Genomic DNA, 18,561 nt, shown 5'->3' with positions numbered 1-18,561 from the left:
ATGACTCTCATAAAAAACAAAAAAATAGGGCTTCCCTGGTGGCGCAGTGGTTGACAGTCCGCCTGCCGATGCAGGGGACATGGGTTCGTGCCCCGGTCCGGGGAAGATCCTGCATGCTGCGGAGCGGCTAGGCCCGTGAGCCATGGCCACTGAGCCTGCGAGTCCGGAGCCTGTGCTCCGCAACGGGAGAGGCCACAACAGTGAGAGGACCGTGTACCGCAAAAAACCCCAAAAAAACAAAAAAACAAAAAAAACAAAAAAAAACATTCTCATAGACACTCAACTCCATCCTCAAGCATTTATATTGCAAATGCAATATGACAAATGATATTTTAGTTGCAAGAGTCTATTAAAATTGCTGCAGACCTCCTAGGATCACTTAGTGGTTGTATAGGGGTCATACTCAAGACAAGTAAGAGCTATTTATGGTAGCAGGAGAAAAAGAGCTCTGAAATTCACACAGCTGCATTCATCCCCAGATATTTTTACATATGACAATATAATAATGGTTCTTGCCTAACCCTAATCATTTTTACTCCGGGTTAAATCTTCCTGAAGCCCTCCTCTACACCTTTTCTCTTGCATCTCCAAATGAAATGCAGCAGAACAATAAAGGGAGAAGGAAAAAACACTGAGAAGTACCCCTGAGCATAGAAAGTACATTTTCAAACTGACTTTGTTTCAAAGGCCCGAGTTTGTCCTTGGAAGCCTAACCAGTATGTTTGCATATGCTTGGGGACAACAAGTTATTCACCCTTTGGAGGCACACGCTAGTTTGAAAATGGATTACCAAAAACCCAAACTAAGCTTCTTAATCTTACTTCTTGTTCAACAGAGCAGTAGATGAGAAAATATTTGGGAGAAAGAATCAGTTTTGGGAAACCTTTCTCCGGTAATCTTAAGAAGATGGTAGCCAACTGTGGGTGGTAGGATAGGCAGATTACAAGTCCAGATTGCACATGGTTTTATAATCATGAACATAAAGGCTAAAATAATGCCTAATGTAGGATGGTTTCCTTGAATTGTCTCCAGGGCCATAGTATGTCATCAATTACTTAACTGCACATGACATAAAGAATTAGAGATTCTTTAGAGACAGACCATATTGGAAATATAACTCGACTGCCAAATTATCACACCCACACATCTGTCCACCCTATCAAATAGATCTGGGCAGAATTTGGTGAGATAATAAACAATCTTCAGTCTCAGACTATCTGAATCTCTGCAGTGATTTATGCCACAGGAGCAGGGCAAAGCCTCTATCTCCTCTCTTCTGCCAGCTGGGACGGAGCAGAACAGACCGATATGACCAGGCTCTGGCACAAGTGCAAGAGTTGTAAATCTGAATTTCTCAGAAGTGTTATGAAACAATGTCAGACTTGCCTGAATTGCTGATAAAGAAAAGAAAAATTCTTTCTTTCTTCTCTCAAGGTGGAAGTTCAGCCTTTCAGTTTCGAAAAACTGAAAGTACAGTCATCATACTGACACAGAAGTTTCAAATTCTCCCCTGGCTGCATTGATAACAGGACTACTTATCAGTTTTCCCAAGCCCTTTATAAATATGAAAATAAGGCATTTTATAGTCTGGATATATAAAAGACCGATCACCGGGCAAGCAGTTGTTGCCTAAACCAACAATGCCTGTACATTCAAGGCGTAATATTTAAGCTTCCACATAATAACATAATTGTTGAGAATAATCCTATAAGAACTAGGTCACTATCCACTTGATTGTACTGGAAAAGAAGATTTCCTTTTTTGTGCAAACAGTTTAAACTTTATCAATATTAATAGAGAATAACATCTAAAAACATTATTTCCTAGTCTGGAGAATAAAGAGACACTATAGTTTTCAAACAGGAAACTATTTGATAGTTTGATAGATATCTGGGAATATATTTAAAGAGTAGGGTTGATGGGGAACTGAGTGATATTATATAGATGTTCATGCTAGTAAAAGGGAAAAAATGTGGTATTTTTTCCATGGAAAAAAATTTAAAATAATATAACCAAGTAGCAGGATAAAATCTTAATAAAAGTTTATTTTTACTTTGTAAAGAAATTTTGCCTTCCATGGGTACAAAACCTTACTGCAAATTTGCGTGGTAAGAAATAATCTAAAATATATTTTCATGGGTGTTGGTAATGGAAACAATAATAGACAGCTGTGGACAAAACCTTAGTGCAGAATTCATAGCAACTTCTAGTCATAATGGCCTTCTTCATACTGAATATATTGAAATATATTGAATATTTCAAAACTGCAGCAAATAAGCAGAAAGAGGAGGTAGATTCTAGATTTCTGGAAACACGTTAATAATATAGAGAAAAATAAAATGATCACTTTTTGCTTTCTAAATTTCCAGCTACCTTTCAGGACCTGGCTCTTTTACAAACTGGAAATGATAACAATTTCTACTGAATGAAGATGAATGTTCTTCATTCATGATGAGATTCATCTCATGAATGAGATTTAAAATGTGAAAAGCAGCAAAAGGAAGGCAAGCCCAGTACCCTTTTGGAGGATAGAACTTTCCCATGACTCTTCCATGGAGACCAGGCCATGTTAACAGTGCACATAATGAGGCATCATTCAGTGAAAGAAGAAATTCACAGGCTCAAAGAAAACACATCTCAAAGTGAGGAGGTTTGGTTTTACTAGTATTTCCACAGAATGGATCCAAGTAAAAATAGTCCTTTTCTCTCCCTTTTGTTTATGAACCTGAATAACTGGTTTAATCTAGGTTATCACTGTCCTCCTTTCACAGTGACTCTCATAAAAAAAGATTTCCTGGGGCTTCCCTGGTGGCGCAGTGGTTGAGAGTCCGCCTGCCGATGCAGGGCACACGGGTTCGTGCCCCGGTCCGGGAGGATCCCACGTGCCGCGGAGCGGCTGGGCCCGTAGGCCATGGCCGCTGGGCCTGCACGTCCGGAGCCTGTGCTCCGCGGCGGGGGAGGCCACAGCAGTGAGGGGCCCGTGCACCGCAAAAAAAAAACCAAGACAACAAAAAAAGATTTCCTTTTCAACTATAGCATTTGGTTTCCCCTCCTACATGTTTCGTTCACCAAAACAAACAAACAAACAAACAAAAAACAGTTAAGATTCACCAATTCCTACAGGGAAAACACCCTAAATAACTGAGTTCTATTCCTGAACGGAAACAACTTCTAGATGTTCCTCTCCAAGGAACACTTTATTTTTTAAATTTATTTTTAATGATTTCCACTTATAGTGTTAAATCAAATCGTAGTTAAAATTAAATTTACCAGTATTCCAGTAGGAGATATTTGCTACCTCATTATTTACTTCAAGACAGAATTCACAATTTAAAAACAAGAGAAAATGAAAACCCAGTATTGTGGAAATTACCTCATCTGATCCTTTCTTTTCTCCTGACTTTGAAGGCGATCCACTGGTTTTTCCATCGGCATGCTATAAAAGTATTTAAAAAGATAATGTTTAATAGAGGAAGGTGACACAAGATAATATAATAGTGACTTTAATCCCAAAGGGCTAAATATATAGACTGTAAAAACAAGGACCCCTTTCATCTTCCTACTGAGAATTGTTGATAATTCTATACCAACGTAAGTGGCCTTCAAAAATTAAGGGAAGCTACAGACATTCATTTGGGACGCAGAAAATCAGTCTGTAATTAACCAGACAGATCTGATGGTGATGCTAAGGTGGCATCTCGTCTCCTACAAAATGTCTCATGGAATTTTAAAGCCCAAATTGCCAGCATAAGAGACACCTGGTTCCTCATGGAGATGAGATGTCTGAGGACCATGGTGAGCCTAAGCCATTACTTAAGTCTCAGTTCAGCATGAACTCAAGCGAGGGCCACCCCTTATCAACCATCACTTTCAATGGCTCTTGGAAATTCTCTGGAGTTCTTTCTGTCTGAGTATTTACCAACACAGAAAGATAAATCCTGCATTGGAAAGACCATACCTGCAACTTTCATTAACTATGGCTTTAGAATTTCATTATGTTCTGAAACAGAATTATTTTTCTCACTAGAACACTGGTGATTAAAGGAAATATTTTTACGTGGTACGTGAAAGCTTCAAATAGCTCACATGTTCATTTGTTTTGATAAGATAAAAGAAGCCATGAAGATTACTGAATTTTTTTGAGAAATAAAAAAAAATCGTATGTTCCTGAAAAGGGGGTACAGAGAATTACTTCAGGGCTTCCCTGGTGGCGCAGTGGTTGGGAGTCCGCCTGCCGATGGTGGGAACGCGGGTTCGCGCCCCGGTCCGGGAGGATCCCACGTGCCGCGGAGCGGCTGGGCCCGTGAGCCATGGCCGCTAAGCCTGTGCGTCCGAAGCCTGTGCTCCGCAGCGGGAGAGGCCACAGCAGTGAGAGGCTTGCGCACCGCAAAAAAATAAAAAAATTATTTCATTTCTTGCACATGTGGGATGTGCAAGAAAGCGGGAAAAGAAATCTAAATATAAGAAAATAAAAAGCTCACCATTGGGTTCGACCCCAATCACCTTTAGTTAAATCAAAACATAAAATCCCATTATGTTCTCTAGAGTTGAATCACAACCTGAATATGTAGGACACTTAAGTTATTCGAATTAAAAAGAATGGCAATAATAGTAATAGTAATAATTTTTATCATTCTTTATTATTTACAAGGCTCTTTCATATACTTTTATCTGATACAAAAAAAGAGGCTCATGTGATTTCATAGATTAAGAAAACTAAGAATAAAAGTCATGTGATGTGCTTTTAGTAAGGACATACACCTAGTAAATGAGAAAAGTTTGCAGAGCATGTTTTCTGACTTCAAATCTATTGTTTGTCACTATACTATGATAAATGAAATAAGATAATATTCCCTTTGATCATATAAACAGATATTTTTGTAAAAAAAAAGAAAAAGGCCAAGCAATATTAGACAAGTGGGTGAAATCTTTCAGTAGTTCTTTGCATAAAAAACTAGAAAGAAATCACTTTCATGAATGGAAAATTCTTCCCCAAACAAAAGCCTCTCATGGATTAGTGGGTAGACCCCACAGAAAAGCAGGGAGACTACAGCAGCTTGGTGAATGAAGCTCTCTGCAGGGCTCGTTTAACCCAGATGTCCTAGTCAAGGGTTTGTCCACAGTTGAGAGCAATCGGTATTGAGTAATTAATGGATCTTGAAAAAACAGGAGGCATTTAAAAGCCCACATATATATATCAGAGCTAGATGGTAATTGATAAGTTTTAGAATAATTGGTAAGCAAAAGATTCTTAAAGGCTAGAGTAGGTGGAAGAATTATTCAACATTTGGAGAGAGAATTTGAGAGGGATGGGTCTACAATGACGCAGATTTACCCAATCTGTCTCCTTCCAGAACTGGTAAATTTAGAACTGATATCACATTCGTTTCTTATCACCAATTCTATACCTTTTTCAGATTAGATATAGGTAATACCTAATAACAACAATATCCACTGAGCATACTGTTTTGAGTGCCTCATTTACTTGTAGGAAATGTGATTATTCCATTTTGCAAATGAGAAAACTTAAAGAGGCAACTGGCTCTCGTCTAGAGCAAGGCTCCATGCTCTCTGCAAGGTCCCACTCCGCTTCCTGCTCGTTGGCAAACATATATTATGATTTATTACCTTAAAGTAAACATGCAGACAGCCTTTTCTAAAATACAGGTAGATAGATGTTTTACTTAAAAACATTTATAAAGTTGTTTCCCGGTGGTGTTTCAAAATTGCAGTCCTCCAGGTTAACCAACATCATCAGTTATTTGCTTCCACTGAAATGCTCAAATCCCTCACAATTATGCAGTTTCCAAATAATAGTTTGAGAGTAATATATATATATATATAGCAAATGCTTTTTAAAATGTTGAGATATAATGACAACATAAAAATTATATATTATAAGAATTGGTATTTTGTAATTTCAAAAGACATATTTGCTCTCAATAGAGTAAGCATAATGATATAATGACATAAAAATCACATAATGAAAGGGCAACATTTTTTAGGAACTGTATGGATCATATTTTTCCAGTTTTTTTAACCTGGCTTTTTTATTATAAAAAATTTCTAAGATACAGAAAAGTTGAAAGAATAATACAATGAATGTCAATAGTCCCATCACTTAGATTCAACAACTATTAACTATTGTTGCCGTATATTGCCATATCTGCTTATATTATGGACAAAGATCTACCTATATTTGTATATGTACCTGCATTTGAAAGTAAATTGCAGATATCCTGAAACTTTACCCCTAAACATTTCATCAAGCATCTCCTTAATTTGAGGACTTTTTCCTACATAACTACAATACATCATCACTCCAACAAAACTCTAACAGAATTAATAAGAATCACCTAATACCATTCAATATCCAGTAAATAGCAACTTTATAAATGAATCATTGCCTTGACCATTTCTTGGGGCTTATTCAATATTCAGGAGTCTATTAATGATATAAAATCAGTTATAGCTTTTCACTGAAATTCAAGGTGACTGATTTTTAAATTCATGGAATAACTGAGTACTTTCCACATACTTTCCATTCTGCTGGTGAAATGAAATGTTTGGGAATGATATATGTCTAATTTGATCCAGCATAGGAACCTGCCGCAAGTCTTTCAAAGAGTGAAGACAGAAAACTTCGTCTACTACTACTACACATAGCTGGTGGGTAGGGAAGAGGTGAGAGAAACATGGAGAAGCGAAGGAGTGATAGGTTGGGAACTGAACCACAAACCTGAAAAATTTGGGAAGGACTTTTCTGTAAGAGGGGAAAGAAACTAACATGTTCTAAGCATCTCCTTTGTGCTAAGCCCAGTGCTGGGCATTTCCCCTATGTGGTCTCCTTTACTGCCACAGAAATTCTAGGGACACACTGGCAGCTCGTTTTATGGGTAAAGAAATAAGGATCTGAAAGGTAAGATCCTCCTCAGTCACATTATGTATCAGGATTATAAGTCTGTGGGCCAGAGACCAGGCTAGTTAAAAGCTAGCTAAAAACTTTTGATGCCCATCAAGAAAGTCTCAATCCAATGCTATAAAAGAGAAAACAACGCCCCAAATCAACAAAACCTTCCTATTCTAAAACTGGTTTGTTTTTATAAAATTAATCAGACACACAACGCTTATAAGCTTCATTCTGTATTAGAAGCTGGAGAGGAGGCAAAGACAGGAAGTGCAAGATACCAGCCCTAAGGCAGGAAACATTTCATTGGGAGGATAAGGCCCCAGAAGACAGGAAACACTGGAGCCAAGATGAAGATAGATGAAGGAATCGAGTTCAGAGGCAGGGAAAATATCAGATAAAAGTTTTGCTATCTTGCCTAAAAAGGAATAATTTTCCAAACTGTTTCCACCTCCTGGCATCACTACATATTTGGTAAGTACAGCTGTCCTTTGTCCTCATTCTAGAAGATAGCATTAATATGCATAAAATTTTCTGCCATAGCAAACTCATAAACCTGTCAGGAAATCAACAGGAGCAAGGAGCAGTAAAGCTTGGAGCTTTGCTCTCACCCAGCTAAGGATTTGTGCCAGCGCCAGTCTTCCACTCTGGAGCATTTGGGGCACCCTCCCCATCGTTACCTAGATACACCCTGATACATGCACAGACAAGGGTATACATCACAGGATAAGATAAAAATCAAACTTCTACACATATTAAAAAAGAAAGAAGACAGACAAAAAACGAGCTTCTGCAAATCCAAGCTCAGCTATGAAAGAGCACCAACAGCTAGTGTGCTTCTGAAATGCCTCTGCTTAATTTTTTTCAAAAAAGGTACTGAGTTTCTTTTAGGCGGTGACAAAAACATTGTAAAATTAAATTGAGGTGATGTTTGGACCACCCTGTGAATATACTAAAAAATACTGAATTGTACGTTTTAATGGATATTTTATGAATTATGTCTGAATAAAGCTGTTTAAGAAAACAGGAAAGGTTATTTGAAAACAGCTTGAAGATTTTCCTTCTGCAACTTGGAGAATGCCAATAGAGGTCAATATTTGCATGTCCAGTGATAGCTGTGGCAAAATCACGAAGCAATGAAATCTTGGTGCCCTCTGGACTCTAGTGCACACAGCTCAGCTCCCTCACTGCTCCACCGCTGCACACAGAGATAAAGGCTTGTCAGGGAAGGGGGTGGGTGGGTTGCTTCCTAAGGATCAGAAAGCCTTCATTTAGCTTCGGGTCTAATCTTTCAGTGCAGGTCACCAGCGCCCAGAGCACTTTTGGAAACACTCAAACCAGAGTCCAGGGATTTAGATTTAGTTTGTCCAGGGGGAGCGTGGGCACAGATATATTTTCCTAAACTTCCCCAGTTGATTCTAATATGCAGCTAGGATTGGAAACCGCTGTTTGGAGAGGAGATCTGTGGGCACCACAACAGGAAGTGGAGGTTTCTGCTCCTCCAATCACCCCACTGAGTCGGCACCCATGGGAGCTTCCCCAGGTCAGGCAGGCCAGGGCAGCTCGGGGCCTCCTGGGTAAACCGATTGCTCAATGCAGGAACCCACTCTCCTGTGTTCAACCCAACATTTCCTGACTAGCCCTATTAATGGCACACCATACCTTCATATTGCATATTAGTCTCTAGCTTCTTAGTAAAGCAAACAAGTTAGCACTTTATTGTATACGCTCCTGCTTACTGATTACTTCATAAATGTATATTTTGCCTTTTCAACCAGATGGTAAATTTTTTTTAAAATATTTATTTATTTTATTATTTATTTATTTGGTTGAGCTGGGTCTTAGCTGTGGCAGGTGGGCTCCTTAGTTGTGGCATGCGAACTCTTAGTTGCCCCCTGCGTTGGGAGCGTGGAGTCTTAACCACTGCGCCACCAGGGAAGTCCCCAGATGGTAAACTATATTATTTTTTTTTTCTAGTCCTGTGGTGGGGATGTGACAAATAATTCATAATTGAATGACTGCATTTCCACAAACCTCTAAAAGTTCCCTGAGAAGTACATTCGTTCTTTTCAGGTTAGTAAACAAGATAAAAGATTTTAAAAGTTGAAAAAAATAGCTTAAAAAATTAAGAGACAATGTGCAAATTGATATTTCCTGCAAAATCCCTTAAAATCTATTTTTGTATGTATTCTGCTTTCTGAAACAAGACTGTTCAGCAAACAGAAGGCCCAAGTTGTAAAGCTGATTTTGCTTTAAGACAGTCTCCCTGGTGTAGATGTGGACCTGTTTGCCCTCAGGTGGATTCCTTGCCCTGACCCTGGTCAGTTGGTGTAGCAGGGATGTGTACTGGCTCCCTCCAGTAGGGTCTCCTGCAGGATGGGCCAGCAGTGCTTTCAGCTTCTGCAGGGTGATCCTGGTTCTCCCTCTTTCTTTCCAGTCTAGGAATGGTAGCAGCTTCCCGAGATTTCTAATCTCTGCTTTGCCTCATCCACCCCAGTTGGCTTCCCAGCCTCTCTGTTACCTGGGTAACCAACTCCCTGCATTCCATTCCCTGACAAACTCTAATAAGACAGAAGGAGTGTGGGTCTGAAAGGCTATGTGACCTTCAGCAAATAATTTAAACTTTCCGTTTTCTCCTTGTAAAATGGAGGTAATGGTGTCCACCCCAGGGGCTGGCTTACTTATGAAACAAGCTGATATTAATGAGGAGCCTGGCCCATTGCCTCGTTCATTTTAAGAATACAATAAAAGTTATTCCACTCCCTTCTTTTTCTCTGGCATCAATCTGATTGTGGTTAATTATGAGACAATAAAATGAATATGAGAAGTAAGCAAAGGTTTAAGGTTTCATTTTCTAAGGCTGTAAATAACACAGCAGAGAAGTTAGTGTTTTACTTTTCATAAGTACAGAGGAACCAGATTCATCTGATAACTTTATGTTTAGTACTTTGCCTATCTCATGACACTGTATTATATCAGTCTCATATTTCCATATTACAAATAAGGAAACAAAGTACACAGGGAATAGATAATTCATTTTGCAAACAACATATACCAAGCTGGTCACAGGGATAACGTTAAATGTGCATTTCCTATGCTATAAAATACTTCATCAGGGTGTGGTGCATGTGTGTGTGCATGTGTGTGTGTGTGTTGGTGGGTCTGGGAGTTGGATAGATAAAGCAAGATAGGCACAATGTTACAATGTTAATAATTATAGAAGGTGATGGGCACATGAGGAGTACATTATATTATTCTCTCTTCTGTGATAAAAAGTTAAACATTTTTTTGAATCTTATCTCAGGAGTATGTACCTCCCTGGAGTCACACAAAGGGAATATCCTAGCCATTTTACTTGTTTTTAATACTGAAAACCCCAAACTAATGGAGAAGGCTAGTGTCAGAGGAAGAGTTCATTTACTAAAAAAATAATCAGTGAGTAGCCACTGTGGGCTAAGTGTTGTGGGGAGAATAATTATTTTAAAAAAGTAAGTAAATGAAAGGTGTGATACATGATATCTTTCTTCTTCTCTAGAAACATTTGTTATCAAACCATAGAAATATAGGATAACCTTCTTTGGGCTTCTCAAGACACATATTAAGGATTAACTGCATAACTATAATTCTGAAATCCCCATATTTCACCTGAACTCCATACACTTCTCTCTAATATTCCAACATTCTGGTGGATATGCCCAGGTGGCAGGGTAAGGGCACACCCTCTTTTTGTCCAGTTTTCAGAAGTAGCATTGACTGCCTTTCTGCCATGTTTAGCTTAGGGGGTCCACATGCAGTAAGGCTGTCTGAACTTCCTCTAAGTCAAAGATGATGCCATGAGAATTTCAATAGTTACTTTGCTGCTTTTATAGTAGTCATTAGGATGTGCTTGTGATTTTTATCTATGAAAAACGCAAGAAAAAACCAGAAACGTACTATCAGCACTATTTTTGTGTCCACGGCACACAGTACAAAACCTGACACATAGTAGGTGGACAATAAGCAACTGTGAACATCGTTGGCCTTTACCAAATCATTTCTGTGTTCTATAAGTTCCCCACAGTCAGAATAAGTTCCATAAATTTTACGAAAACTCTAACCACAAACCCTTTTTCTTCTTGGGTTAAATGACTCTCCCATCTGAGCAGGTACTTACATAAAAGGTACTCATTGGATGGAGTTATTTTACATTTTTCTTAACTGAAAGACACTTGATTTTTTTCCCTTTATGGTAGCTGTAAAGCTTTCTGGGTAAGTTTTTATGAGATAACTTGAAGAACAGAGCTTTAGAATCACATTAATAGGATTTCAATCCTTAAAACAATTTAAAGAGAGGATTCTGGGACGATGGTGCAGTAGGAGGCACCAGGAATCCATCTTCCCATCTAGATGAAAATCTCCCTGGCAGAATGTGTCTGATATAACTATTTTGAAATTCTGGAGTCTATCAAAGACTTGCAACTTCCAGGGGAAGGTTTAAATGGTAAGTTTTGGTTAATTTCCATCAATTTCAGCTCAGCTCAGCAGCAGCTGCCCATTTCCCGTTCCCAACTCACAGCAAGCAGTTGTGCATTAGAGCATGCAGCTTGGAACCAGAAAGGCAAAAAGGACTCTGTCCTCCAAATACTGGGGATCTGTATTCTGATCACTGATTGCTCATGCCCAGGGAAAGTGCAGGATCAGAAAAGACCTGAGAAGCTCTTAAGTGTACACTTGTGGCTGAAAAAAACAACACAAAAACAGCCTATGACAATCAAAAACAAAACAAAGCAAAACAAAACAGCAAACCCCGGGGAAGGAGGAGAATTTGATTCCCAAAGCTTTCATATTATTAGATTCAAATGTCCAGTTTTAAACCTAAAATATCACAAGGCATGCAAAGAAACAGAGAATTATTGCCCATTCAATGGGAAAAACAAACAAACAAACAAAAAACAGAAACTGTCCTTGAGAAAGAACAGATGGCAGATATACTAGATAAAAACTTTAAAACAACTGTCTTAAAGATGCTCAAAGAACTAAAGGAAGTGTGGAGAAAGTCAAGAAAACAATGTAAAAACAAAATAGAGATATCAATAGAAAGATAAATAACCTAAAAAGAAACCAAAAAAAAAAAAATTCTAGAGCAGAGAAGTACAATAACTGAAATGAAAAATTCACTAGAGGGATTCAAAGGCAGATTTGAGCAGGCTGAAGAAAGAATCAGTGAACTTAAAGATAGGACAATTGAAATTATTGAGTCTGAGGAACAGAAAGAAAAATGATTAAAGAAAAGTATATAGAGCCTACAGGACCTGAGGGATACCATCAAGTAGACTAACCTACACATTGAGAGAGTTCCAAAAAAATGAAGAGAGAGAAAAAGATTTTTTAAAGAAATAATGACCTAAAACTTTCCAAATTTGATGAAAAACATAAACAACCAAGAAGTTCAACAAACTCCAAGTAGGATGAACTCAAAATTCACATGGAGACAAGTTACAATCAAACTATTGGAACGACAAAGAGAGAATCTTGAAAGCAGCAATAAAAAACGATTTATCACATATAAGGGATACTCAATAAGATTGTAAACAGATTTCTCATCAGAGATGTTGGAGGTCAGAAGGCAGTGGGACAAGTGTTGGCAAGTATATGAAGAAATTGGAACCCTTGTGTACTGAAGATAGGAAGGTAAAATGGTACAACTACTGTGGAAAACAGTAAGGTGGTTCCTCAAAAAATAGCTATACCAGGAAGTAACCTGAGTGTGCCTTGAAAGATGAATGGATAAGCAAATATATATATATTTCAGCCATTTTAAAAGGACAAAAATTTTGACATATGCTTTAACATGGATGAATCTTGAGGGCATCTGCTGTACAACATTGTACCTATAGTCAACAACAATGTACCATAAACTTAAAAATTGGTTAAGAGGGTAGATCTCATGTTAAATGTTCTTACAATACAATAAAAAAATGATAAGGAACACAGATACTTGAATACAGTCCTATGTATTCAAATGTAAATATGTAAATTGAATGAAAATTTATTGTTTAATGGGTATAGAGTTTCGGTTTTGCAAGATTAAAATAGTTCTGGAGCTAGATGGTAGTGATGGTTGTACAAGAATTATGAATGTATTTAATTCCACAGAACTTTACACTCACAAATGGTTAAGATGGTAAATTTTAAGTTATGTGTATTTTACCACAATAAAAATTTTTAAAAACATCAAGGAAAAAATAGAATAAAGATGTGTTGCTTAGAGAAATCTAGTATGCCAGTGAGACAGCCTACTCAGAACTAATTTCCCACCAGTTCACCTTGGAATATCAACTAGCCACCCACTGTTTCTACCACCAGCAAGCTACATCATTCTTTAAAAAGTACCTGTAGAATATAATTAACTTTCTGGGGAAGTATCAAAATGATTAAAGAATAATGTCATCAGGTATACTCTTAATTTAAGTCTTATTTGCAATGGGAAGCAAACCAATTCAGAAACTGTGAAACAAAAGAGGACAGTTGGGGCTTCCCTGGTGGTGCAGTGGTTGAGGGTCCGCCTGCCGATGCAGGGGACACATCTTCGTGCCCCGGTCCGGGAGGATCGCGCATGCAGCGGAGCGGCTGGGCCCGTGAGCCATGGCCGCTGAGCCTGCACGTCTGGAGCCTGTGCTCCGCAACAGGAGAGGCCACAACAGTGAGAGGCCCGCGTACTGCAAAAAAAAAAACCCAAAATACAAAAGAGGACAGTTGTGCGACCTCCATTCTCCCAGCACCCTAAAGCCTGTGCCCTTTTTGCAGAATATGTAATTTGCATTCATTACTCCTAAAAGTCACTGCAGTCAAGTGGTCTGTCCTGCCAGGGAAGGCTTGTGACACTTTTCTCAGGCTGGCCACAATGATGGGGCCTCCCAAATGACTTGAGCTCCTTGATCACGCTGCCACTGGACCGACAGGTCTAATTAGGCTAAGAAACACCTTTAATTAACATGGACTACTAGAGTCAACTTCTGACTCAGGAATGTGATTACCGGTGTCAGCCAACCAAATTTACCCTCTTTCATGCTTCATCATTACCAAGCTCATCAGATGTTCCTGAAATCTAGCTTTGTAAGTTTTTTTTTTTTTTACTAAAACCACATAGTTCTTCAAAAGATAAGATCAATAATATTGATGGTATTCAATGGGGAAATATACATTGTAATGTTTCATTGACTGGCTTTATAGGTGGCAGTCCCTTAAACAAAACACATCATAGATACATCTTTCAATTATTTTATCTTATTCTGCCTAAATTTTTAAAGTTAGGTCATTGCATTCATAATCTTTTTCAGTAAAGGATCCCAGTAAAAATATTTTAATAACAGGATTTACCAAAAGCATGACATATGTAATATATATAATACATACATACATATATTATATATAGTGTGTTTTTGTATAAAACTTTTGTATTAATAAATTGTATAAATATTATATATAATAGTATATAATACTATAAATTATGTATATATATATATATGTTATAAATTGGCTCCATATATCTCTAGGGGATTATGGATGGGCTTTTGTGTGTGTGTATGTATATTTTGTTGTGGGAAAATGGTGCACAAACTTTCATTTAATTCTCAAAATGGGCTGTGGTCATCCCCTCACAGCCATCAAACGAAAATGGTTAGAAACCGATGTCTAGAGCTATACTGTCCTAATACTGTAGCCATTAGCCACTCAACGCCTATTGAGCACTTGAAACGTGTCAAGTGTGAACTGAGAGGCACTCTAAGTATAAAATACACACTGGATTTTGAAGAATCAACATGAAAAAGAAAGTGTACATATCCCGATGATTTGCACATTGATTGCATGTGAAATAATAACATTTGGGATATAGCGGGTTAAACAAAATATGCTATTAGCATGAATTTCACCTGTCAGCTAATGTGACTAGTAGAAAATTTAAAATTACATATGTGGCTCACGCTATATTTCTATTGTACAGCACTGGTTTGGGAAAAGTCAAAGCTTGATCACAGGCAGGTTGCTGATTCTAGGGGGTTCCTACTAGCAGAAAAAAAGAAATTAGAATAGTTCCAACATTGGATTATAAGAGAGGTTTTAGCAAAAAATGTCAGACTATGCCTAAACATAACAGGGTTAAAAACATAGATTTAAACTATTTTCATCCAGATATTCCAGCATAATTTCCTTTAGAGAATCATGAATTTGGAAGAAGACTGATGTTAACTCTAAACCATCCATATTTGCAGATAATTCATGTGATGCATTTTGATAAGAATCTTAGAACAATAATGACTCAAAGCAAACTTTTGCTTTTAGCACACCAATAAGATGCTACATTTTAAAAACCCAGAAAATGTAGTAGGAAGCATTCATGAAGAAACATCTCAAGGGAAACTGGAATTTCCAATCATTAAAGGTATATGGGGCACTGTTGGTGGGAATGTAAATTGATACAGCCACTATGGAGAACAGTATGGAGGTTCCTTAAAAAACTAAAAATAGAATTATCATATGATCCAGCAATCCCACTACTGGGCATATACCCAGAGAGAACCATAATTCAAAAAGACACATGCACCCCAATGTTCATTGCAGCACTATTTACAATAGCCAGGTCATGGAAGCAACCTAAATGCCCATTGACAGATGAATGGATAAAGAAGATGTGGTACATATATACAATGGAATATTACTCTGCCATAAAAAGGAACGAAATTGGGTCATTTGTTGAGATGTGGATGGATCTAGAGACTGTCATACAGAGTGAAGTAAGTCAGAAAGAGAAAAACAAATATCGTATATTAACGCATGTATGTGGAACCTAGAAAAATGGCACAGATGAACCGGTTTGCAGGGTGGAAGTTGAGACACAGCTGTAGAGAACAAATGTATGGACACCAAGCGGGGAAAGCCACGGGGGGGTGGCAATGGTGGTGTGATGAATTGGGTGATTGGGATTGACATGTATACACTGATGTGTATAAAATTGATGACTAATAAGAACCTGCTGTATAAAAAAATAAATAAAATTCAAAACAAAGGTATACGGGTATGGTACTTTGATTCATGAATGTAAATAGTCTTCACCAACCCTTATGTGGTACCTATTATCACCCACATTTTATAGATGTGGAAACAGGTTCAAAAAGGTTGACTCATTGCCCTTTGAGAACAAGAACTCTGTCTTGTTTTCCACTTCGAGGCTAGTACTGGGTCTGCCACTTGGTAGGTGCTCAGTGAATGGCCATTGGCTGAAAAGGGACATTTTACTGATTCCAACACAACGTTTCTCTCTAAATACTGTCTGATTCCAACACGATGTTTCTCTCTAAATACTATCTTATTACAACACCCTTGCTTTTCCCAATACCACATGCCGAGAGAGGTGTACTTTAACTATTTTTTTAAGTTCTCACCATAAATCAATGGGATATAAATATTTTTATTCTTTCTGTCAACAAAATTTGTGTTTTTTTTTTTTTTTTTGGAAAGCATCGTAATGTTAAATCATGCTTCCTGGAGGTTCAAAACATTACAAGTACCAGCTTGACTGGATATCACATCTAGTTGGTTGGACAAGCATTCAATGCACTAAACAAACGGAACATCTCTGTCCCTTATCCAAGTAATAAAGTACAGAGCAGTGGGCTCTCTCTCTCTCGCTGTCTCTCTCTCCCTCTTTCTCATTCTCAACAAGGGTCTTGATCTCGGTTGCTTCTGCTCCTTGGAGTTTTGGATTTTCTCCTTGAACCCAATCCCAGCTGCCTCTTCTTTGCGCTGGAGAATGCACGTCCAACAACATGCCTCTAAAAGTTTTGAGATTTACTTGTGACTTAAAAACAAATACTAGATCTGAGCTCTTTCGATCTGCGCTCTTTCGATCTGAGTCTGAGTTCATCCAGGAATCCGCGTCCAAGGGCGGAATTCCTCCAGCAACAATTCCTGCTCCATTCAACTCATGAGCGTGAGCTGAGTCTGGTGCGTCTGCTCACACCGACTTGCACGTCGGGGCTCGCTCGCACATACCACCGCAGGGTGGGTCTCAGCCTCTCCCGGAGCCTAAACTGAAGGTCTGAGAGGACGTCGCACCTGGTCCCCACCCCTTCCCCGCCAAATCCTGCACAATAACCTCTCCTGCACGCCCAGAAAAGCAAAGCCCACTCCGTTTCCGGTCCTGCCCAGGCACGATCGCTCCAGTTTACCGTCATGTACCACCAGCTTGCGAATGCCATGGCGACAACCGATTTGCTCTGAGTCGCGCAGCGGAGAACCCGGCGAGGACACGGGGTGCAGCGCAGCAGGGGCCGGGCTCGCACTCCACCAGCCCCGGACCTGGCTGGCGCTGAGCTTTTCAAGCCCCACAGCTGTCAGCGGGGGAGGCACCTGGGCGGGGCCTACATCGGCCCTGCCCGGCCGGGTTGACCCCGCCCCGCCCAATTTGGCGCAAGGCTGGTTAGGGCAGAAGTGTTATTTTACCAGGCAGCCACGCCCTGCAGCCCGGACTTTACGCGGAAGACCCGACTTTTAGTTGAACTACCCCACCCAGTTCGGGGTCCCGAATGAAATGTATTACCCTTTTATCCTCAACCGCCTTTCACCCCAGTCTCATCAATCAACTTTTACCAACGCAGGCCAACTCCAATCTGGCTTGCTCCATGCCCAATACACTTGGCCCAGGCCCGGCAGTACCCAGCCACCTCCCGTCACCTGCCCAGAGGCAGGTTCTGAGTCCTAAGTCCTTCTCAGGCTCGGGAGGGGGCGCACGGGGCAGCAGGCCAGGCAGGCTACCGCAAGGAGGCGGCCCACGGCTCCTGGGCCGGGGTCCTCCCCGCGCTCAGCCCTGCGGCTCCGGCACAAGTGCCACTCACCTCCTGAGTGTGGCGGGCCGCCGCAGCGCGCCGGGGCCGCGGGGAGGCGGCGGGCTTCTGGCCCGGCTGGGACATGGCGAGGCCGTGGGGAGCGCAGACTGGAAGGGAGGCCCGGGCGGGGAACGTTGGGAGCGAGGGAGGGAGGGAGTGGAAGGGCTGGCGGGCGCGCCCCGTGAGGCAGCTTTTCCGACCCAGCCCCGAACCCGCGCCGGGGCTGTGCCTCACCCCGCTGGACCCTCCCCTTCCTGCCCGCCGCTGGCTGTGCCCGGGCTGTAGCGGTCCGGGGCTCCCGGCCTGCAACTTAACACCCTCGGCCCCGAATCTTCTCCCAGTGATGCCCCCACCTCCACCCTAGCATGCTGGGTTCCCCGTGGCTCACAGAGAGGAGGGGCTGGAGGTCGCGGGGTTCCTCCTTCGACTTGCCCAGACTTGGCTTGCAGTTGCAACGGGAGAGCGGGACCCGGGCGTGGCCCGTCTACGCCTCAATACCCCACCCTAAGAATTTCAAGAATTAGACACCTTTTCTGCAATCTGCCCTGGTTTAGCTAGGAGAAGAATTTACCAACTGAAATCGGGCCCAAGCCTGGACCGTCTGGATTAGGAAGCGGATTAACAAAACCAAATTGGGGTGTGTGTGTGTGCGTGCGTGCGTGCGTGCGTGTGTGTGTGTGTGTGTGTGTAATGATGTTTTATGTGGAGGAAGCCTTAGGTTCCAATCGAAACCGAAGAACAGTCCCAAGTTTAAGCCCCTATAGGCTTTCTGGAGACTGCCAAATTTTG

At 40.4% G+C, this 18,561-nt stretch overlaps 1 protein-coding gene across 11 annotated transcripts in view; it reads right to left on the bottom strand.

Annotated features, from left to right (window-relative positions):
• The window catches only part of CAST (calpastatin), a 129,311-nt gene extending 111,335 nt beyond the window's left edge, over positions 1–17,976 (bottom strand). For 3 of the 11 annotated variants that reach the window (XM_089909130.1, XM_089909129.1, XM_089909128.1), the window contains exons 1-2: positions 17,782–17,976; positions 3,374–3,436 (exon numbers count right to left, since the gene is read on the bottom strand). In XM_089909130.1, coding sequence (XP_089765256.1) covers positions 3,374–3,436; positions 17,782–17,856 — 138 coding nt within the window. In that variant the 5' untranslated portion in view covers positions 17,857–17,976. Of the gene's footprint in view, positions 1–3,373; positions 3,437–17,115; positions 17,255–17,781 lie in introns of those variants that run through there. The other 8 variants (XM_022592324.2, XM_022592357.2, XM_022592341.3 and 5 more) reach the window with 6 other exon arrangements.
• Positions 17,977–18,561: the final 585 nt, after the last annotated feature.

This window comes from Delphinapterus leucas, chromosome 3, assembly GCF_059928025.1.
Source record: "Delphinapterus leucas isolate spDelLeu-1000000601 "Yukka" chromosome 3, BTC_Dleu_Yukka2, whole genome shotgun sequence".
Lineage (NCBI taxonomy): Eukaryota > Metazoa > Chordata > Mammalia > Artiodactyla > Monodontidae > Delphinapterus > Delphinapterus leucas.
This window is presented reverse-complemented; position numbering and strand designations above follow the sequence as displayed.